Source organism: Orbicella faveolata, unplaced genomic scaffold (assembly GCF_042242905.1).
Source record: "Orbicella faveolata isolate gen_17 unplaced genomic scaffold, um_ofav_v1 contig_3, whole genome shotgun sequence".
Lineage (NCBI taxonomy): Eukaryota > Metazoa > Cnidaria > Anthozoa > Scleractinia > Merulinidae > Orbicella > Orbicella faveolata.
The window spans coordinates 2,698,979-2,723,165 of NW_028301558.1; the positions used below are offsets into that span (position 1 = coordinate 2,698,979).

Here is a 24,187-nt window from a genome sequence, read left to right on the forward strand (position 1 = left end):
TTCGAAATGGTGATGATTTGTATGTTGTTTTCCAAAACAAAAGTTTTTTTTGTCAGGAACATTTTTTGGAAAGAATAACTTGGGTGATTGACCATATTTGTATTCTCGGTATTGGACTGGAACTAGCTTGCAATGGAGGCTCATGCGGGGGATATCATTAAAAAGAAATTAATGTCATTTGCATTTGAAAAGACTCCCTGCATTAGCCTCAGTTGCAGTCCAATACCAAGAATACAAAAACGGTCCATTCAGTTCCAGAGAAGACAAAATGAATGTCACTTACAGTTCCTTGACTTATCACGACTGAGAAAATAACTTCATTCTTGAGAGAATTTTGAGAGAATTTTCAGATATCACTTGCAGTGTAAATCCTTAACTGTACTTGCATTCACGCAATTACCTATACTACATGTAATTGTTGAGAAAACTGGTCAGCAAGTATTTTTGAAGGGATCTTGATCATGTGCAATTTTTTATTATCCAACAGATCAGTGATCAAGAATCTGAAATGATAAGGTACATGTAACAACTACCAGCAATCAACAAATGAAAAAAATACATGACTGTAAACATATAGATGTTGGGACACATTGCTTTGTACATGTGTTATTAAGGGGGGGGGTCCTCCTTAACTACAGATTTAGAACAGTTGCTAAGGGATTGCTAATGGCGATATTTAAAGGAAAGTTGTTTTGGAGCATTTTGCAGTGCTAATTAATAGTGAATTTTATACAAGGGAATGTTTACTTTGCAAAAAGATGATTTCAAGTGCGTAACTAGTGTTAATCCCAAACCGTGCATTAGCATTTTAAATCCCTCAAACTTGGAAGAAAAGAGGAATAGTTCTGATTTTTCTTATGAATCAGAAATAACTCAGCCTTCTTTTTAATTGTATGTATGGAATTGTTGTTTACATGTAAAAGGAAAGCTACTGTACAAAGTCTGTTAATACCAGTGTTTATTACTTCATAACTTTTATGATGCATAGCATTAAGCACCTGGACATTCTTAATCTATTGACACTGATTTAAATTTTTGGATTTAGATGCCTTTAAAAATGTTAGGGTTTTTTTTTTTTCTATTCTGGTCATGTGACTGGTCAAATATGGCCGTGATTAGAAACTTTGGCAGGACTCTACAGTGGGACAAACCTGTGCAAAAAGCTTATCCTTAGGAGGTCTGGTTTTCAAAAAAAATGGTTAGAAAACTTCCTTACAGCAACAAATTCATGGCCAATTTTTAGTTAAGAAGGACCCCCTTAAGATAAATGTACATGTACTTACATCTGATTTGCTTCAATTCCAGAGATATGGTGACAACACCGATCTTCTTCTTACAGGATCCTATATTAGACCTAGAGGTAAGAAAAAATAATGCAGATTGGTAAAATTCTACTACTAGCATGCTGCAAATGCCACAATCTGATTGGCTGAGCTATTGTACCTTTTAAGCCATTGGTGTACTATGGCTGGAGGTCATCTTCGAAATGGTGATGATTTGTATGTCGTTTTCCAAAACAAGTTTTTTTTTTGCAGGAACATTATTTTGGAAAGAATAAGGTAATAGACCATATTCATATTCTCGGTATTGGACCGGAACTAGCTTGCAATGGAGGCTCATGCGGGGGATATCATTAAAAAGAAATTAATGTCATTTGCATTTGAAAAGACTCCCTGCATTCGCCTCAGTTGCAGTCCAATACCGAGAATACAAAAACAGTCTATTCAGTTCCAGAGAAGACAAAATGAATGTCATTTACAGTTGCTTGACTTATCATGACTGAGACAATAACTTCATTCTTCATTTTGAGAGAATTTTCAAATATCACTTGTAGTGTAAATCCTTAACTGTACTTGCATTCACGCAATTACCTATACTACATGTAATTGTTGAGAAAACTGGTCAGCAAGTATTTTTGAAGGGATCTTGATCATGTGCAATTTTTCATTATCCAACAGATCAGTGATCAAGAATCTGAAATGATAAGGTACATGTAACAACTACCAGCAATCAACAAATGAAAAAAATACATGACTGTAAACATATAGATGTTGGGACACATTGCTTTGTACTTGTATTATTAAGGGGCGGGTGGTCCTCCTTAACTACAGGGATTGCTAATGGCGACATTTCGAGGAAAGTTGTTTTGGAGCATTTTGCAGTGCTAATTAATGGTGAATCTTATACAAGGGAATGTTTGCTTTGCAAAAAGATGAATTCGGGTGCATAACTAGTGTTAATCCCAAACCACGCATTAGAATTTTAAATCCCTAAAACTTGGAAGAAAAGAGGAATAGTTCTGATTTTTCTTATGAATAAGAAATAACTCAGCCTTCTTTGAAATCATATGTATGGAATTATTGTTTACATGTAAAAGGAAAGCTACTGAAGAAAGTCTGTTAATACCAGTGTTTATTACCTCATAACGTTTATGGTGCACAGCTTTAAGCACCTGGACATTCTTAATCCATTGACACTGATTTAAATTTTTGGATTAAGATGTCTTTAAAGCGTTAGGGTTTTTTTCTATTCTGGTCATGTGACTGGTCAAATACATGTATGGCCATGATTTGAAACTTTTGCAGGACTCTTCAATGGAACAACCTGCACAAAAAGCTTATCCTTAGGAGATCTGGTTTTCAAAAACAATGGTTAGAAAACTTCCTTACAGCAACAAATTCATGACCAATTTGTAGTTATAAGAAGGACCCCCTTAACATTATTGTGCCTTTGGCAATGCATTGAGTACTCTCCCTTGATTAAGGGCCCATTAACCGATTCACGTGCGCACTCTCGCGCTTTGCTAAGGAGGTGAAATTTCACTCCTGGTCACTTACGTCAGCCTGAGCACAGAAAACAAAAACAGCTCAAAAACTTGCAAATTCGCATACATTTTTGATGTTTTGCTTTGTGTTTTGCAAAATGCAAAGTAAAAAATGTACAAGCAAAGACAAAATAAGAGAAAGACAGAAAAACAAAAGCAATAGAAAGAGAAAAACTAACTCCGTGTGGCTTTGTTTGATCTTACCGAAGTGCACTGGTAGTGTAAATTGCGCACACGCTGATAGGGTAACTTCCAATATATATCGAGCGCACTTCCGGTTTCTTTAAATGCTAAAGGAAACACAGTTTTTCATTAAATCAAGCCTTTTTCGATGAATTTCAATTAAAGCCAACGTTGGCAACATAGCCATGCAGTCCTTTTTTGAAATTATGCTTTTTTCAGAAAATTACAAATTTTTCAATATTTTGAAATGCTCTCAAAATCTGACCTTTTAGAAATGAAACAAAATCGATGCATAGTGTAATAAGGATTTAAATTAAATTTAAATAAAGATATTAAATCAATGAAAAAAATCCCGAGAAAGTAATTTGCCGGGAGCCTTTGCATTTATTCTGTATTAGTCACATGACCATGGGCGTGGCCTGATGACGTCATCACTAGTGTTACTATTCATAAAAAAGTTGAAACACATGAAATAACTCTGAACTAACTAAAAATGATGAGGTTATATGAGACTAAATTTTCCTTAGCAACGGCTCGAAAAGATCGGTTAATGGGCCCTTAAGAGGCCTCTACTGATAACATTTAATTATGCTTAGATCACACTGAGCTTATAAATGCATGAATATACTGCTCATATGAACATAACACAAGAATCAGTGACATTAGTACAAGTAACAAATTTCTCATAACATTTGGATGTTAAAAACTGACAATTCAGCCCGACTTTTGACTTTAAAACAGCCTTCTATAAGAAACATCGATCTAGTTTATTCTCTTTCTTATCCATGTTAGCACGAGAATACCAGCTTTAAAATCCAAGTCTGATTTGATGACACCAGACTACGAAAGACAAAATAACTCCAGCTAACATACACACATGTATATATACAAAATGTTTATCACAAACTTCATTTAAAGAGCTTAATGAGACCTGTATCAAGAATGATGCAAACCAAAAGCTGTTCATACACTGTACCAAACTGCAACTGTCCCTTTTAACAAATGATCAATAGTGGTCATCAAAGTTGCTTCCAAGAAACCAAAAGCAACGAAATGCAGTTCAGTTTGAAACAGATGTAAGTGGAGTGATACGTCACAAAACATCTGACTTGTAACTATAATTATTATACATTGAACTCACTATCTCTTTTCTGATTGGCCAAAAGCGTACAGTGAATTTTCAAAATCAGTGCCTGTGACGTCATCTCCGCAGATTATACAATAATCATGTCGAGGATACTCAAGGTCATGGGTAATCATGTCATGTATGACCACGGTGCATGGTTTCTAAGGGTAATCATGTCAAGTTTACGTGCTTTGTGTTGCTTGCCGTTAGTGAAGAAGCAAAAACATGACTTCCATTTTTTTTTTCGGTCAATGTAGAATAAAACAATAATTATTATTAGATTTGGTTTTTGTGATATCCAGAATAATCAAGGTCTTGGTAAGGGTTATCAGCCTCAGCCTTCGGCTTCGGCTGATAACCCCTACCTCAACCTTGACTATTCTGGCTATCACAAAAACCTCATCCACTAATTGTTTATAACATGCAAATTGAATCTACATGTAACTATAAAGTACTGAAATTTAAAAAATAATGGAGAAACCAAACTATCGACTGTGAATGTTCATTTCATGTTCATTTCATTTTACAGAATTTTAGCGCAAAATATGGCCCAAAATCAACCCGTGCCTGCTCTGCAAGATGTCCAGGAATGGCCAGGGATGGTCATTTTAACAAATGAAGTGGTAAGTACAAGATCAAGTTACTTGCTGATTTTTTTAAATGTTTGTTTTTTTTATGTAGTTCATTTATAACCTGAGACAAATGTATTGGAAAAGGTGGCCTTTTTTCTCCTCCTCTAATCCACTCCCCTACTATATTAAACATTGAGGTTGAAGCAAAAAACTCAGGTCACACCATATTATCCAACATTGATATCAGGAAGAGGGGAGATCATCAAAAACCTCAGGCTTGTTGTAAGTCTACATGTACATGTAGTTCAAATTGAAATACACGTACATGGTATATGGTTTTCTTTCATCCTCTCCAACTACATTGTCATCCATAGTGTGAAGAAGCCATTAAAAAGGTCTGTGGTTGGCATGGGTTTCATTAAGGGACAAGCAGTGGGCAAATTGACCAGCTGTGAGGACAATTTTGCCCGCCTGGTTTGACCATCTAACAGAAAGTTTTTATTACAAAAAAAAGTTGAGTTCTAATAGTTTTGTCCACCTGTGAAAACCAGTTGCCCTCCTGCCGACAATGTTAATGAAACCCCTGGGTTGGTAAATGATGTTTGACACCAAAACAAAGGTCATCATCAAGTTGTAACCAGCAATCGGGAAGTTGCTCGTGCACTTTCATTTTCAATCTATCCACTGCTAGTCATTAATTACCTGCACTAGACAGTGTCAGTTCTATTTTGTAAGTCAGTGTGTTTCTCTTTTTTTGTTGAGATGATTAATGAGCCATTTGTAAGGTGCTAGCTGTGGTGGATGTTGTTGAAGTTGACCAAGTAGTGTTTGTTCTAAGTTAGTGTACCTGTGAGTAGTGTCTCAGTCAATTCTGTTAGTTGCATTTTCATTGGTGCTTTTCAACAAGCATTGTTCATTTATGGCACTCATGAGATGCCAACTTAATCATGACCTCAACAAAACCAAAACTGAAACTTGAAAATGGATGAGTTAACACTAACAACATGTAACTGACCAATCGCATTAAGTACAACTTGTTTTTGCACGGCTGAAATAACGGCCTTAGTCATGGCTGCCAGTCAAGATGGCTAGCCAGATTTTCCCTTGTTTCTGGTCAATCAAATACCACATGCAATTTTCCCCTAGTAATCAATAACAACCTGGCCCTCCCCCTCCCTAAAGCAACATCTAATTCCAAACAATACAAAACTGTTTTCAAATTGCAACTTGTATGTTATGCTCTTACCCACTGAATGAATGAAACACTTATTACAAACATTGTTTGCCTCAGTTCAGAATACATGTATATGCTCCACCCTCTTTCTGGGTAAAAAGATGTGGTAAATACATGTATGAATGCTTTCTCTCATATCTTCGAATTTTTCTTGTTTCAAATTTTCTTTTCTTAAAATTTTTGTTTTGATACTGCCATATGACTGCAAAATTTTGCTTGCATGAATTTCTGCCACTCCAAAATTTTGCTTGAACCAAATGTTAAATTTCTACCCATTTTTGGCTTGACAGACATTGGAGGCTTTTCAAAATTTCAAAGAGCATAATTTGACAAAATTTGTTTGCATTACCAGGGATCCATATTCGCAGTTGTTCGGTTGTCTGAGACGGCTAATAATTTGTAAGGACAACCAAAACACCGAAAAGTAGTCTGTAGGATGAGTTTAGTTTGACTCTACCAGAAAAAAAAAAAAAAAAAGATCTTAAATTTTGTCATTCGTGAGTTCCCATTTTGAACTTTTAGAAATTAGAGAAAGATTTGCAGCTTTCTTTGGTGACAAAATCATCATTTTTGTCCACCATCTTGGATGATGTGTTTTCTCCATGAATGAAATCATTGCAGGCTCAATTTTCATTTTGTCAACCACTGATGCTCTACACTGCATCTGCTTCAGCAAAAATATGCAGCGCAAACATTGCACATTGTCAAACATTGTTTACTGCTAACACCCTTAAGAAGTCTGAGGCCTTTCTGTTAACTTTGCTTCTGATCCTACTAGTATAAAATATATTATAATTATTTAAATTATAAACAGATTGCTGAAACAGTGAGAGAGTTCCAAAACATTAGTGTTGTATCTTTCATCTAAGGTTGAGTTTCTTTACATATTTAGGGAGGAGAGGCACTATAAACAGTGAAAATGAGGGCACTGCATGTGACCAACAAGTCAAGTTGACTTTTTTGTAAATTTTAATTTGTTTTCAATGAAAAAGATATGTCAAACTCCATACGTTAATGAATGTAACTGTACATTTCTTGATTTAATGTCCATCTACTTGGACAAAAAGTAAAAATAGTTCAACAGATTACACCGAGAAATTTTTTGTCACACATTAAGTTTTTAGTTTAGTTGACATTTGCGTAGGTATATACAATCATGTACAGTTCATTGAAACATAAAATGTATTATTTTATAACTATACACAAATAATAAAAGAAAGATTGATTACATTATCCTGCGAATATTGAAGTTTAATAATAGGAATAAGATAGAGTGAAAGGCACAAGACCGACTTAAAAACAAACAAGGACAAGAAATGGTGAAATCAACAATCAAATTGCACATACATTGTAATCACCTTGAAAAAAAACATATTATCTAATTGCTGGGTAGTCCTCCAGAAATGTACATCACAAAAGCAACAACATGACACCATTGTGCTGTTGCCATGGCAACACTCTTGGCTCCACTCTCTTTCTGTCAAAAACCAAATATTCCCATTTGCAACCCTTTAAAGTGGGACTTGGGGTCCTGTTTGGAACACACAGTGTGCCCATATTGCCTTAAGGTATCAGTATTTAAGCAATAGAGCACTTTTTCCATGTTTACAAAGCTCCATCTAAATACAAGGAGGGTTAAGAGAACTCAACACAGTTATGCAAACCCAAGACATATTTGAGGGTTTGCATAACTTTCAGAAATTCTCCCAGCCCTCCTAGTGTTTAGATGAGGTTATGTAAACACAGAAAAAGTGCTTTATTGCTTTCATCAGATAATTCTCAAAACTGTGCGTAATTGATATGAGCTCTATTGTTAATTAGTAAAATGAGCCTTCACTTTATCAATCAACGCGTTATTATTTTCACACGTTTTGTGTAATTATCTCATTACATTGGAAAAATGCCCCAAATTATATCTTCCTTTGTATCTCGAAAAAAAATTTCAGAGAATGAAGCACACCTCTTGAGTTCATTTCCAGAGAGTTTTTAACACTTTTTTTGGAGTGAAATCTGGAGAGAATTTTGCCTGACAATCAGGCAAATAAACGGTGGTGGGCAACTTTTAGTGTTTACTTCTTTCAAAACTTATGACTATTTTAGTGAAGCAAATGCATGTTTTATCAACTCTTAAAGTTTAACTGCGTGTCAAAAACAAACTAGACAAGTAATCAAAATTTCCAAACACCATTTCTAAAGAAAGGTGTCAAGAAGACATCCAAGGTTGATCACGTCTTCTCACTCAAATCTGACCAGAAACAAACTTGATTAGCGAACCTCTGTACTTTGGGAAATAGGGCGGTACAGTTATTCAGAAACCTTAATTTTTTTTTCGTTTCAATAAATATACTTCGTAATTTACAATTCTTAAGCCTTTAGAAAATATATTCTTTACTGGGATTTGCGTCAAATGTCCGTTCGTAAAGCAGCGCCAACGAATGAGAGTCATTTGGGGTATACTGTTACCTTAACTCTCCTCATTAGATTGTTGGGAGTGCCAAGTTTAAAGAACACTACTCTGACACATGTATTTCTAGAGATACATGTATTTTTGATTCAGTGTTATATATTTTAGTGGAATGATTTATGACTTCATCACTCTCCTCATTTGCATAATTACAAAGACATAAATCTCCAAAATGAAAGGAGATATTTCGAAAGGGAAAACGCTATGATGATTCCTATTTTTTGAAAAGCCTTTCAAATAAGGAGCAATTGACTTTTTTCTCCTTCACATAAGCACTTCAAACAACGCTGGCATTCTTTCAGAAGTGTGACAAATACATGTACAAACGAAGTAGTGAGATCATGCTCGTCATCTCTACCCTACACACCATACATAACAGTGCACTTTAATTTACATTCTCTACTCAGTCATACATGTGTACATGTATGTACATTTATATAGTCTACACTTTACTTCAATGTCCACACAGTACTGGACACTGAGACAAGTCTACACTGTATACTGTATGCATTGTTTTGCTCTACACTTCTCACCATATCACTTCTCACTCGACCATCTACATCACGTATACTCAACAACACTCTATAGCTCATTTATCAAGGTCTTTTATACAGAGTAGTATTCCACTATAATGATTTTAGCCACATTGTGTAAGAATTGATATTACATGTACCTCTATTGCGAACAAAGGACAAAATTTTCCACACATCACATGTCCATTTTTTATGAATTATGTGTAAACTAAACAAAAGGTAGACTCTGGACTATTTGTTGTTAGTCACACTGTGTGATGGAATCAGAAAGCTAAAAATGCAATAATTACATGTATTAAAAAAAATTGATTTGACAATTAGGGATAACATAAATTAAATTCATTTAGCTGCTAGAAAATTCTCATTTATTTCAGTCAACTTCAGTAATATCATTATTTATTACTGGTACTAATAAATAACTATTTGAATTCTAGAATATTTGATTATGAACATACAGTCATGACCTAAATGATTGTCCTCAACCAAGTATTGCATAAACTTACCTTTACTTAATTACCATAAAATGATGGTTTAAACATTCTGATCCTTATTGCACGATCTTGTAAACCTTGTGTTGTCGGGCAATGGTTGCCATGCATTTCCACAAAGTCACAAAAACAGGTGAACTGCAATGAAATTTACAATACAAAATCAGTCTTCATTTCCTCCAGAGAGGTCTCCTGGTTTAAGACATACATGGCATTAACCATAGCATAGTATGAATAGTATGATTCAGTGGTGGATTCAGACCTTGAGCTCCTAGGGGGAGGGGGGTGGCTTTTTTTAACCCAAAATAAGTGGGGCCTGGGACCCCTGAGCCCCTGCCCTAGATCCCCCACTGTGATTGTATTTGTTGATGTGCCAGGCAAAACCTTGGGTATGTGTCTTGTTTTTGTGTCAAAATGTGAGCTTACTGTGATAAAATGTATGTTATTGAGATACTGATGATAACAAATTAAAAAAGAAATTAAAAAAGAAATTATAATAATTGCAAGATGCCATTAACAAGACTAAAAAGTTAAAAATTAAAAGAAAAACTGAAGTTTTTGACTTGTTAGTCATTTCTCTAATCTATTCAAACCTACTTTGGATATTTTTTGACGTTCCTGAAAAATTTTGAAATCCAAGATAGCAGACTTTAAATATTTACATACATATACATACATACATATACTTTTTGTTGAGGCAGGTTGGTTTGAGGCAACCTAAAGGCTGGTGGGGACCCGCCAGAAACTTAATTAAAAAACTATTTATAACAAAAACTTAGTACTTAATTTACAAAAATTAACAACAATTTAAAAATACAGAAAGTCCGTTTTTGAGCTTCTTTAGGTAAAAAAACAAGAACTTGGTGCAGAGTAAGTTAAGGAGAAATATCCGAGTCCGAGTATCCGGCTGAGGTTATCCATTCGAAGAAAATCTTAATCCGTTCGAATGGCTGAGGTTAGCCGTTCGAAAAAAATCGTCATCCATTCTAATAAAATCTTCATACATTCCAAAACAATGGTCATCTGTTCGAAAAAATAGTTATTTGTTCAAAAAAAAAAAAAAAAAATGCAGCCATTTGAACAGCTGATGATGTCCGTTTGAAAGAAACTGTGGTGGTTCAAACAGCTAATGTCACCTGTTAGGGAAAATAGTATTCAGCTGTTTGAACAGCTGCAGCCATCCATTTACTTAAAACTAATCAGCCATTCGATCGGTCAATGATATCTGATGGGATTCAGGTTTTTGAACGGCTGGGAAAATCTGTTCAGAAGGAACCTTATACAGCCGCCCGAATGGGTATGTTCGTTTAAAAGAAACATTCAACCTTTCTGATTTAAACACCCACTCTAAGGAGAGATGTTGAAACAAGACAATGTTATTGTTTTCTATTGAGTTCTGTCAAAGTGCACTTGATCTCTATAGCAAAACTTGCATTACAGGTCACGCACAATGGGTCAACGATTGGCGTGCAAATTTCCGCACATTAATTTTGTGAAGAGACAGATTTGGGTCTATGATGGAAAACAGTTATTGCTGGTTCTATTCTGTTAAAAGCTTTTGGTGTCCATTTCTAAGTTTTGTCAAGTTTTGAGAGCAGAAATGAAGAAAATTAGTGTGTAATAAGAATTGCAGCTATAGACCTATGAAACGGGAGCAAAAACCCATCCTTTATCAAAACATCAAGATCTCCCGCATTTAGCTGCTGGGCCATTTATAACCATTCGTTCAATAGAAACCCTTTTCTTCGATCGTTCGAATGCCTGGAATCATATGTTCCAAATGTTTCTTTAGCAGTTCGAACGCCTGGTGTCACCTGTTTGAAACTTTTCCTTACCTGTTTGAACAGCTGGCATCATCCGTTTGAAATTTTTCGTCAGCCATTCGAATGGCTGGCATCACCCGTTCAAAATTTTTCATTAGCCATTCGAATGGCTGGCGTCATCCATTCAAAATTTTTCATTAGCTGTTCCAATGGCTCACGTCATCCATTTAAAAATTTTCCTGTGCCGTTCAAACGGCTAGCATCATCTGTTCGGAATTTTTCCAGTGCCGTTCGAACCTTTACAGTATCTGTTAGAAATTTTTTCCTGGCCGTTCGAACAGTATTTGAAATCGTTTGAATGGCTGGAACATCCATTTCTGATCCGTTCATTAGCCCTTCACCAGCCGTTCATTTTGACCATTCAACGGATATCCGTTAGTGACGTTTCGCATGAGACATTAGATACTCACAATTGATCACTTTTGAGTTTCTGATCCAAGAAAAACAAATCCTCTTTTTTCTTTATGATTAATTATTGCAATCAGGAGGCTTGGCTAAATCTATTTAGTATCACCCAACTAGTGGACTAATGCAAATCCTGCATTTTAATTGGCTCCGCCACTAGAGGACTAGTAGTAATAGTCCTCGAGTAGCGAAATTGGCACAATCAAGCGTGACGCTTTCTTTCGTTTTATTCCCAAATAAAGATTTCTTCAACTTGCATTTGCTAACTTTATTATTGCCTTTTCTGTCTGAGTAGTTGGGTGATACTAAAACAATTAGACCCTTCACCCTCAAGGGCCACGGGTCAAGAGTCCATGAGGCAAAGCCCTTTACCTTTAAAAAGCCCAGGTCACAGAACACCAAAATGATGTGACCCATTTCAAAATGTCTGCCATCTTGAATCTGCTATGTTGAATTTCAAAAATTGTTCAAATAAGTCTGAAGAGATTGACAATTCAAGGATATCAGAGCTGTAAAGAATTTGCAATAAAATTGTCATAAATCCAAATTCAAATTATAACAGAAAAAATAAGCTATAGAAACACCAAATTCGGTCAAAACATCCTTTTAGAACCTGGTTGCCATAGAACTGTTAAGTGGCATGACTAAACAATGTTCCCTGAATGACATTTAGGAAAAGTCACAAAGTTTGACTGCCATAGCTTGAATGTTGTTTTAGTTAGAAAAGATTGAAATTAGCATGGGCACTTTCAAACATTGAACACGAAGTGAAGACTTGAAGTGAAGGCTTGAAATTCTATTTTAGAGGGAATACAACCTTGATACTTTTAGTAATAGGATGGGACATAATCACATTTAGAGGAAAAAAGTGTTTATTCTCAGTCTGCATTTTGTATCCAATCTGCAGTCTATTTCAAAATAAAAATGAGCGATAGAAATTTTATGCAACATTTTGATGTCGTCATGACATCATTATCAAGTGACAAGAAAATAACAGTTCAACAGTGTTATATATGCGGTGAGAGGTGTGATTGTTCATTAACATATTTGTTTAAACAAATAGTTTCGCGCAGATGGAATCTGATTGCGTGTTCAGGCTAGATTTCTTCTTTCTAATAAACAGCATTTCGTAAATCAAACAATCCAGTTTTCCATTGCATTTCTTTAGGAAGGAAAAATTATTGGCAAGGTCGTCGAGGTTATAAAGGCCATGAACATTCTTTAAATGCTTTCCGATTGCGGAGAACCTGTGTTCATCAATACGTTGGTGTAAATGCTGGCTGGTATACCCAACATACTCTGCATCGCACAGATCACATTGGTAATTGCACACTACGCATTGTTGATTAATTAGAGGTGGTTTTGGTTCACGCATCTTGAGATCTTCACAGATTTTGCGACTCTTGAATACTGGTTGAAGAGTGTGATCGATTTTCTTGCTCAGATCAGATAGTTGTTTTTTCACTGCATCGGCCGACGTTTGATCTTTAAATGGCAATACCACTCGGTGAACAGTATCTTTGTTGACGGGTAGTTGAGGTGACATGGGAGGATCTTTGGTCATCATTGAGGTGACAAAGTGAGAAATGATGGAGTTAATTAGGCTTTCAGGGTACTTGAGGTTCGTAAACATCAGCTTCAGGCGATCACATTCAGTCACGAAAGACTCCCATGTGGATGACAGGTGAAAAGGACGGTTTGACATGGTTTTAATGAGTGATTTCTTGTACCTTTTGTCCACATGGCTTTGGTGATGGAGTAGTAGGCCAGTATTTGTTGGCTTCCGGTAAACACTGGTTTCCAGTTTCTGACCTTTCTTAAGTATTTCCATACCAATAAATGGTAGCTTGTTGTCAGAAGCTAGTTCCATTGTGAAATTATGGATGGGTGACAGTTGTTAAGTATTGTGGCAAGCGTGTCATCGACGTACCACCTATAAAACTCTGGGAGCTTGTTGTCATGTTCTAATTTCTCTTCGATGGAGCAGAGAAAAGCGTTTGCCATAAGGGGTCCCAAAGGTGAGCCCATTGCCACTCCGTCAGTCTGTTCATAAAGCTTGCCATTGAACTGGAACAATTGGTTCTTAGTTGCTACTTCTAGAAGTTGAATCAGGTCAGGCTGAGTGATGTTTAACTTGTGTGTTTCGTTAAACCAGTTGTTTACAAACGCTTTTTTGGCGATCATTTCGATAGTTTCCTTAAGTGGTACATTAGTAAACAAAGACGTGACATCATAGGATACCAAAATGTCGTTTTCGTCAACTTTTAGGTTTTGAATCTCTTCTGCAAAAGCGAACGTATCAGAAATCGCGTAACGATTAACTGACAGTGGCTTCAGTTTTTCATCAAGCCACTTGGCAAGGGCAGTCTGCATGCAGTTTTGAAAATATGTCACCCATGCATTGCTTCCACACTAGAATGATTCTAAAATCTGCCCTCGATGTAGGCTCGACTTCCAGCCATTTTGGGAGTATGGTTATGATTGGGCCACTTCGGAGCATTCGTTGAGCTGTCACTCTGAAGAACTGTAAAAGTAAGCTTGTCGTTATATAAACGACATGCAACTGCGCATGGTCGTCATTTAAACAGCAAGTGTAAAACGCCGACTTCAGTTATGATGTTATTTCCATATTACCAAGTGCTCATAACCGTCTAAACAGGGTTATTCAGGATAATCGTAGTGAAAGTCTGTACTCTTGAACAACGCTTCGGTTATCCTGTTTATGGTTAGCTCTCAATGATGGAATTGGTGGCACAATTCAGTTTTAAAATGTCTACTGTCTGCAGTCTGCATTTTATTCCCGGTCCGTAGTCTGCAGTTCGCAGTCTGCGTTTTACACGGACCGTTAGTCAAAGCTTTCCAACACATGTGAACGAAGGTGAACCTGAGTTCTGTACTCGCTAAACATCGCTGCCAGTAAGCTTACAGATTGAAAACAGCCAAGCATCGTCGCCATTTTAATTTTATTAGAGTGCGACTTCAATCACATTGAAATTACACGAAATCAGCGCTTTCGTTGGAGACGTCTTTCGGAACTGCAGATTAGCCCAGTTACTGAAAAATTTGTTCAGCTCTTGTTGTTCCTTTTAGCGGTATCTTGTTAGTTGAGTTGGAAAACATATCATAGCGCGAAACAAACTGCTGAGCCATTTATAACCATTCGTTCAATGCAAACCCTTTTCTTCGACCGTTCGAATGCCTGGAATCATATGTTCCAAATGTTTCTTTAGCAGTTCGAACGCCTGGCGTCACCCGTTCGAAACTTTTCGTTACCCGTTTGAACGGCTGGCATCATCCGTTTGAAATTTTTCGTCAGCCATTCGAATGGCTGGCATCACCCGTTCGAAATTTTTCGTTACCCGTTCGAATGGCTGGCGTCATCCGTTCGAAATTTTTCATTAGCTGTTCCAACGGCTCGCGTCATCCGTTTAAAAATTTTCCTGTGCCGTTCAAACGGCTGGCATCATCCGCTCGGAATTTTTCCAGTGCCGTTCGAACCTTTACAGCATCTGTTAGAAATTTTTTCCTGGCCGTTCGAGCGGTATTTGAAATCGTTTGAATGGCTGGAACATCCGTTTCTCATCCGTTCATTAGTTCGCAGTCTGCGTTTTACACGGACCGTTAATCAAAGCTTTCCAACACATGCGAACCAAGGTGAACCTGAGTTCTGTACTCGCTAAACATCGCTGCCAGTAAGCTTACAGATTGAAAACGGCCAAGCATCGTCGCCATTTTAACTTTATTAGAGTGCGACTTCAATCACATTGATATCACACGAAATCAGCGCTTTCGCTGGAGACGTCTTTCCGAACTGCAGATTAGCCGAGTTACTGAAAAATTGTGGCGTAGGTTTTAATTTGTTCAACTTTTGTTGTTCCTTTTAGCGGCATCTTGTTACTTGAGGCGGAAAACATATCATAGCGCGAAACAAACTGGTGGACTTTCAACACGACCATGCATGTCCCCGGCAAGGTACTTCAAGTTTGGTTTTCGGACTTTCTATCCTGAACGCAATGTCGTTTGACGTAAGTTTAGTTCTCTTCTCCACAACCTCACTTACCTAAATTTTGCTTTGTTGAACTTCCTTCGCCCAAAGACGTGTTCGCAACTACAACACGATGACACCCGGGGAAGACACCCGGGGAAGACGCGCGGGGAAGACGCCCGGGGAAGACACTAGGCTACGAAATGAAAACCTTCCCAAGGGAGACCACCGGCACGGTCCAATCGCAGCCCGCCAAAGGTTTGTTTGGCCAATCAAGCGTTTGTTTTGGTCAGGAAAGATGGAGAAAAAGACATGGAAAAACAACAACAACAACAACAACAACAAAATCAGAGAAGAATAAGAAATACCGTGTGGCACGAAATTTTTACGTTTCCTATTTTGTTCGAATTTTGCGTTTTTTTTTTCCCCACGATCCCCAAAAATACGTCGACACGAAAATTCTCTCCACACAAATTTACTCCACTGGCAAAATTATCATGCAAACAGCACATGTAGAATCTTGTTTCGTTCAGAAACAAAACTCGAGGGATGTGCATCAAGTGGTACCGTAGTTTTTGCTGAGCCATAGGCCTTATCACGGTTTTCGACGCCATCTTGACGGGTAGGCAAAGCGGTCAGAAATTACAGTGTATGTATGGGAATCCGATGGCAAATAACTTTATCCAAAATTAAATTTTACACAATTTGTAAATCACAACGTTAAAATATTAGGTAGAAGATTGTATTCACCAAGTTTGGAGGGTGTAGCTTAGCTAGAAGACGCTCAGTTAATTTTTCTGATTTTCCATACATTTGTCTATTTGTCTGTAAAATTAATTTGGCTGGGTAGACGGACGTCTAGACGCGGTTCGCGGGAAAAAAATACAGACAAATGTATGGAAAATTAGAAAAATTAACTGAGCGTCTTCTAGCCAAGCTACATCCTTTCCGACGAGCATTCCCGACCTTTTCATGTGGGAGTTCCCGCCCCGAGCTTTTTTATCCATCTTACCGACCCCAAGAAGTGAGTTCTGTGCCATTTAGTTTTGATTTTGATTAGAGGTCAAACTCAAGAAAAGACTTGCAGTGAAACACTTCTGATGCAAAAGAAATTATATGAAAAACCTCGATTTTTATTAGCAATCATCGGCTTTTCATACCGTACTGTATTGAACTATTACGGGTAATTCTGGCGGGATTTCGTTCGCGCCTGTCTAGGACAGCAAAACTGGCAGCAGGCCTTGTTTTTCTCGTAAACTTGTGTCGAACGAACGCATACGTACGTATTTCATCAGCCTATCGCGATTTATAATGGTAATAGCACTGAGTGGAGTCCAATTCGGTCTGTAATCATACGAGTGATTAACAAAATCGGATTTGTTAATCCGATTTGCTAATTAACTACCATGATTCCCAGCATGCTTTTCTATTCAGGTGGCAGTGCATCGCACCGTTTTTACCAGACCTACCAAGAGAAGTAGAAGATCTGTGAAAGACTATTGCAACCGGGGAGAAGCGGTGGACGAATCAGTGGTTAGCGCGCTGGACTCGACTCCGTTTGAACACCGGGCCGGGGGTCCTCACGTTGTGTTTTTGAATCTAAGAGGAGAAAAAAGACTCCTAGTTTCTCCATGCTGTAGAAACCCGAGCGAGGATATGGACGTTTAGCGTAGCTAAAGCAAGCTTACCATATTCCTGGTCATAACAGCTTCAACCTGTTTCGGTTTTGTCTATTATGAAGGGGACATGGGGATTTGCGGTGTTGCGGTGCTGATGTTTTTTCAATGCGGTGATGCGGTGAATAAAATTTCAACTTGCGGTGTTGCAGTGATCTCAAACCCTACGGTGTGCGATGTTTGTGTTTTTCACGCTGCGGTGTTCGGTGAAATGAAATTGTTTGCGGTGCTGGGGTGTTTTGCTTTACCTTTCTCAAACCTAAATTTGACCTAAATCTAGCATGTAAACTTCGTTAATCGAAGCTAATTTGTGACAAACACGTACCATTGAGGTTAATAATTTGTAACAAAATACAGACCATCACTTTCCAGGCAATCTTCAATATGCTTCGGCTGCCAATCCGAACCTGTTTCCATTTATAAGTAACTTGTCAAGTAACTCGACCTCTGCCACCCGGAGCTCAGTGTTTGGTAGACACGTGGAGGAGCGAGGACAGAAACAATCCTGGAAATTCTAGAAACGCCAAGGCCGAATATAATGTATTATTGACTGCGCAGCTTTTTCCTACGAAAAAAGGAATAGGCGGCGAAAACTACCGGCCACAAAATATATTCAGATGTCGTGTCGGCAGGGTAGAAAGAAGGCTTTCTAAGCTAAGGAAGCTTTGTAACTTACACGCGTTTACAATTTTTTTCCTTTTGCTATTCGGCTTCGTCTAGAGGTCATTCTGATACCGGTCTATACCCGCTCCAAGGTCCTGCGACTTTCTTCACCTTCTATTTTTTCAAACGATTATCGATATCGAACACAAACGCAGCTAGCTCTAGAAAGCAATACTTTCAGTCCAGATAGGGTTTCAGTCAGTGGGTTTAGACACCTAGAAAAGTGAGCGAAGTAGAAGAAGAGAGGGATCTCGGGGTAAAGGCCATCTCTCGAGGCTCCTCTCTTTTTTCTTCGTCCGCTTCCTAGCTTCGCGCAAGGTTTCTTCACAAGAGCAAGAAAACGGATTTACAGGCATCAGCAGTATCGACATATGCGCAATGAAAAGCGTTGTGATGTGCTTATTTTGTGGAAAATTGTTGAGGTATAAAGGTATTATTTAAAGTGTAGACTCGAATCATGGCGCTAAAAATACGTGTCGCGGCCGGGTGACGGTGTCTCGTTGACTTTTCTTGCGGTGATGCGGTGTTCGTTAATTTTTTTTTTTTTTTTTTTGCGGTGTTGCGGTGTTCAGAACCCTCCATGTCCCCCTCTATTATGAGCGTCATCACTTTATGGATCTGACCGTGGAGTTGGACGTGATTTGAGCCGAGTGGTGGGAACTGGTAAGAGCTGGAAGAATTAAACACCTGGGTCGAGCTGTGCATTGCAGTAGCTAGCCGACAGATACGCAGAGTGTGTATTTCCGCTCTTGGTGTGTGGTCATAATAAACCAACTTTACATAGCTGCATACTATTACAGCCTTGAAACATAGTTTTAGTTGACTTTTTTTTTTCCAAACAGTAGAGAAAACCTCGAGAAGGATGGGATCAGTGAAGAGACTCATACCAAAACTTGTTATCTCGCTCTTTAAGTCATTAAAATAAGTCATTTGTTATCAGTCTATCATACGGGAATTTACCCTTGAAAGACGCTTGGGGGCTCTCCCGTGAACAATAAAAAGTGAAACGTCACTGCAGCTGGGCTAGATTTCCGCAGCCGCTCTCTCGAGTCCGGACTTCCCTACTGCAATGTGAACGTTATAGAAAGAAACAAATATAGCAAGAAACGAAACAAGTCCGGTGACGTACCCAGACAGGACACAAAACTGGAGAATTCTTCGTAACTCGCGTTTACGACGCTTCTAGCTCCGCTGATAATCGCAGATCCAGTGAGATTAAGGTTGGTAGCTAGAACGTTGTGCATTATATAATTATATCATAACTCGCTTTGTTTTGCTTCGAGAATTCATCTTCTAGATACAACTTATTCCAGTAACTGAAAGTGCACTGATGTTCAGAGGAATTTAGTTCATCTGCAAGTTTATGGTACGTATTTCAGGAATAAATTAACACCTCTAAAAAGTACCCCGTTTGAACGTGAAATAACTTCTTTACTATTGTTTTCTTTGGTTATTTTTTCCTGCTCAGATATCTGCGAGGACCATGCCAAGTCCGAAGACATCGTGTGTACTGTAAGTAATGAACAGTCTTCATTTTGTATTAAATTCGATCGAAATTATGCTGTTGTTGCTTTGTTGGCACTTCTAGACCGTCAGGTCGTGCGCGAATTTCTCGACAAGATACAACTAGAGACGGGCTTTCCGGCAAACCATCAGAGACACCGTGAAAATGCCTTTATGCAGGGAAATAGCTAGTGCGCTCAGTAGAAACGCGCTAAAATCGCACACTTTACATACTACAAGCTAAGTTTGAGGACAATTTGGTAAGTTAACTAGGATTTTAATCCAAAATATATGCTGAAAACAGGCTTGTAAGGACATGCTTGAACATGCCCTTGGAGGGGTTTTCCCGCTTCTCAAACCTGTGATGTGATAGGATAAGAAGAATTAAACGGAAATGACGCAAGTCTGAAATTGACCAATAGGGAGAATAGTTCAGGCACAGCACTAATTTTGAAAGTTTTAGAAAGTTTATGGACGCTAAACTATTAAGACAATAATTATTGTTGCCACGACCTTTAAAATATTACTACTCCATGCCGCATTGTTTGTGGTCACTCTTGTGGAAGGCCAAGCCCGAGAGAGCACGGTTAGAGATCAAATTGAGCTGCAAATCAAAGCCAACGTAATTATAATAACTTTTTCAAATGCACAGTGGCACTGATGAAATTTGGATGGCACATAAGTGATTTAACGAAATAGCCTGCAATGTTAATATGATAGATATTTTAATGTCCTAGCCACTAAATCTAAAACCAATATCCCTTGTTCTCGCTTCTTATCTGTCTATTCATCTAGTTCCATATTCCCGATCTCTCATTTTACATCTAATTAAAGCTAGCGAAGCTGTATTTGATGAACCAAGTTAAGCAAGATTTACTCCTCGGCGTTCTTATTTTAAAATACACCTACTGGGACAACTTATCAGGTTCGGTTGATAAAAGAAACCATTCTTTGCAATCACTTGACGCTCGCTGACCTAGGCGGGCATGACCTCTACAATCAGTAATTGCAAATATAAAACAACGAGAGTTGCAAAAATCGGCTAGCTGCAAATGGAAATCGCATTTCCCCAGTAGAACCTAACTAAAAAGATACAGAAGAGCCCTTGACATAGATACCGTGCGACATTGCCACCCATTGGCATTTCAAACTCCGAACAAATATCTTTTTACCGAATGAAATTTGAATTTTAAATGGTTTGGTAAAATGAATGTTTGTTCTTCCGAATTCACAAAATGCCATGCAAACAATAATACGTACACACCAATCTTTCTGTCACAGGCTATGATACAGAGTAGACAAAACCATTCTCTTTGGCTCCGAACAAGTATAACCTCGCAAAAGAAGTCTATGTACTGTAGACGTCACAAGCGCACAGATTGCGAGAACCTACGAGCTCCAGATAGTTTGGCAAAAATGTTCATCGTCACAAACGTCATGTTCAAAGTGAAAGGTAAAGTGACCTCGAAATTTGAAATTTCGAAAGTTGAAGGAAAACTGACTTTCTATTATCTATTATTTATTGCAACTGGCATGAACGTAAGAAGGCTCTTCACACCCCTAGGAGATGAGAGGGTGTAGAGAATTTCTACTTTTAATCAGTAGACAAGACGACAACCAGGAGATTCGCTGTTGGGCTAACTACGATTGTGAAAGCTGGCTAAGGTTGGTTTCTATATGACTGTTGCGATCGCTGCAATCGCTCTAAAAGTTGAGCAAACCTTACCGTACTAGATTCCATATGATCCCTACGATCGCTTCAGGGAATTGATAAAAGAAAAGCTTTTACACCGAGGGCAACCCCTCGCGAGGACCTGGATCAAACAACGATACCGCCACATTCTGGTTTGTTTTTTCATACAATCTCGCAGCTGGAGTGTGGTATTCACATGATCGCAATGAGTGATGTTCATATGATTCTACTGATCGCTCAATCGTTGATATAGAACTGATGGAGATCATTCTCAGCGGCGATCGATAGTTGTCACAACGATCGCCACGATTGCTGACCAAACGATGGAAATGATCGCAGCGATCAAATGGAAACCAGACTTTAATTTAGGGAAGACAAAGAAAGCCATGCATTGTATTATACACTGGTTTTCCGGTGCTCCGCAATAGAGAGTGCATTTTAATATCGCATATATAGAGGTTATCGTGCTTGTATGTGGGCCAACTTTTGCGCCACAGCTTAAAATTCGAGGAAGAAACATAGATTAGAAAACTATTTCGGCGAAATTGGCTTTTGTGGCGTGATGGTTGACCTTCACATGCTTTAAAATGATTTACACAGTGTAAACAGCGAAGAAAGCATGCATTCAAATCACCAGACGAAATGATAAGAACACGAGAAGTCGAATATTTACTGACTGTCTCCCCCAAGATTTTAACTGTTCCAGATGAAAGCTTGTGAAGCCTACGATGTCAATGAAAGAAGAAAGAAAAGAAAGTTACATACCTTTGTTTATATCTTCTGAACTCTCATTAACGTACTCCTTTCTGAGCTCCGTAAATCGTAAAAGGTTTCAAAACATACTTCGCGTGATGGTCTAAATTGAGAGCATAAAAGCACTAGACACTACTAAGGTTTAAACACGTTGGAATTGCGTGTCTTGTTCCCCTTGGCCAGCGGTCGGGAACCGAACGACGCATTCCGAGAATATCGGCTGAATTGCGCATGCCTAGCTGAAAAACACGTGATGTTCTACTTGCGCTCATTTTCATTGCTTCTAAAAGCAAACAAAATGGATCCGGCAACGGAATCACCCGTTTCCCCAGGCTTGCGCACTTCAGAACGAAGACTCGAGGTACGAGTTAGATTGCCGCTGTGTCCATTCTCGCCCCCAGAGGCCGCGCTCCTTTTGATCAGCACCAAGAATCACGATCTCTGGATAGGTCTAGTAAGATTCCGGTTCTGATTGGCTTTGCAAACACAATAGAATGAGACTGGAACCAATCAGATTTGTCAGACTTGACTCTGAGCATGCACAGAGTGACGGAAAGTCCGTGAATCGCGGACTTCCGGTGTTGGACTCGGCCGGAGGTCGCGATTCTTGGTGCTGACCAAAAGGAGCGCGGCCTCTGGGGACGAGAATGCGCTGTGTCGAGCATGGGTGGTCGGGAGGAGGGGAGGGGGCGGGAAGAAGAGGTATGTGCATGCGTCGTAATTGTTTAATGAGCGTAGTGAGATATTTATGCTCGGAACTACAGTTTGTAGTCGAATGCGTCACCCGCAAAGGCTGTTTTCAGGTGTATTCCGAAGTTGTGATTTTCAGGGTGTAAAAGGCAAGTTCTCGGGGTGGGAACAAATAAGTTGGTTAAATGCCCCTGGAGGGGCAAATGTTTTACCCACTGTTTACCCTAACATTAGGTCTTGTGTCATTGTGCTCCTAAAATTGTCTATAACTGCTGTTAGCATTGTTCCCAATTTAGTTGAATTATGCCAAAATTATGCCAAAGTTCACAAACCATGCTCTTAGCATACGAACTTATGCTCACAAAATCAGAAAAATGTTTCCGCGTATATAACTGCGTAAAGATATTTCAGAAACAAATGATTACAACTTTTAGCGCGTTTTTAGAATATTAAATTTTTATTGGTTGTGTTTTTCTTAATTAGTTTTTAATGGTAACTAGGCAAGTGAAAATTCCTAGATCTACTGAAAAAGTAAATAAACAACACTTATTGTGAACGTGTAGCAAACACACTAAAAAATTAAAATAAGTGTTTAAGTCTGTCGTATATAATTATGCTAGAGTAAAGCATATTTGAAAATTATGGTCGGATACTCGAATTATGCCAAAAAGTATGCTAGCACAATGGGCCAACGGTTATACATTGAATCCTTCAGCGGTCAATCCACAATGGAGGACAAAAATCCTTGGAACAGTTATGGAAAACCTTGCTTCCACATCCTTAACTTATCAAACAATCAAATGTAGCATAGTTTCTCTAACCACGTGGATACCGAGAATGGCCCTCCCCTCCCCCTCCAAACAGTGTTGGGATGAAGAAACACTTTCAGGACAGGCGAAAGTGTACAGGGCTGCACAAACTACAACATTGCTTGGGGGCGAGGGAGAAAGGGGGAGAAATTAAGGCATATCGTGTTAATCGTCCTTAGAGTTTTGTCCCCCATTGTAGATCTGAGCTGAGAATGTCCTGCATCACATCTTACGTTGGCCAAAAACGCATTTATGTTTTTGTCCTGACGGCTTTTGTGTTTTGTGGTCATTACACTTCGCAGTAACTAGTTTAGTACTGAGAGCTTTGTATTTTGCTTTGCTATTTATTTTTTTTCTAATTTTTGTCGGCTATTTTGTCCGCCATTTTGTCTGAGCTGCATCTTTCAATCATTACCAATTTCACAGGTTTACTCTCAATTTCACTTTTCTTCATTCCACTGATTTAGGATTAATCGACCAATCGGAATACGGTATAAAAGGAATAAAAGTAGTGTTTATAGAGGTCAGGGGTGCCTTTTTGTTAAATTGACCGTCATGTGACTATAAATGTTACCGTAACTGACGAGTGCGTCTATACAGCTGCAAGTTTCAAACAACAATTCTGTTCAGCGCGCGGTTTTGCTAACGCTTTTGGCTTCTTATTTTTTTTCAGTTATGACAGTAATTCAATTCTATTTCCCGAGTGGAGGCAAATGCCAGGCCCCCGGGCACAAATAAAATTTCAAATGCACTATGCCGTGAT

At 38.4% G+C, this 24,187-nt stretch overlaps 2 protein-coding genes across 3 annotated transcripts in view; one reads left to right on the forward strand and one right to left on the reverse strand.

The window, feature by feature from the left end:
* Positions 1-24,187, forward strand: part of LOC110049443 (uncharacterized) — a 90,091-nt gene that overhangs the window by 4,495 nt on the left and 61,409 nt on the right. The window contains exons 6-10 of one of the 2 annotated variants that reach the window (XR_016210013.1): positions 488-516; positions 1,306-1,360; positions 1,959-1,987; positions 4,663-4,756; positions 6,832-19,342. Coding sequence is in view for 1 of the 2 variants with exons in the window: in XM_089298758.1 (XP_089154884.1) it covers positions 488-516; positions 1,306-1,360 (84 nt within the window). In the remaining variant the exon portion in view is untranslated. The remainder of the gene's footprint in view (positions 1-487; positions 517-1,305; positions 1,361-1,958; positions 1,988-4,662; positions 4,757-6,831; positions 19,343-24,187) is intronic. The other variant, XM_089298758.1, reaches the window with a different exon arrangement.
* On the reverse strand, positions 12,507-13,525 carry LOC149106062 (uncharacterized). Its single transcript, XM_089298747.1, has one exon. It carries the CDS (start codon positions 13,520-13,522, stop codon positions 12,704-12,706), a length of 819 nt encoding a protein of 272 aa, XP_089154873.1. The 5' UTR covers positions 13,523-13,525; the 3' UTR covers positions 12,507-12,703.

Coding starts and splice junctions, on each gene's coding strand:
- LOC149106062 (XM_089298747.1), bottom strand. CDS start 13,522: ATGGAACTAGCTTCTGACAACAAGCTACCATTTATTGGTATGGAAATA.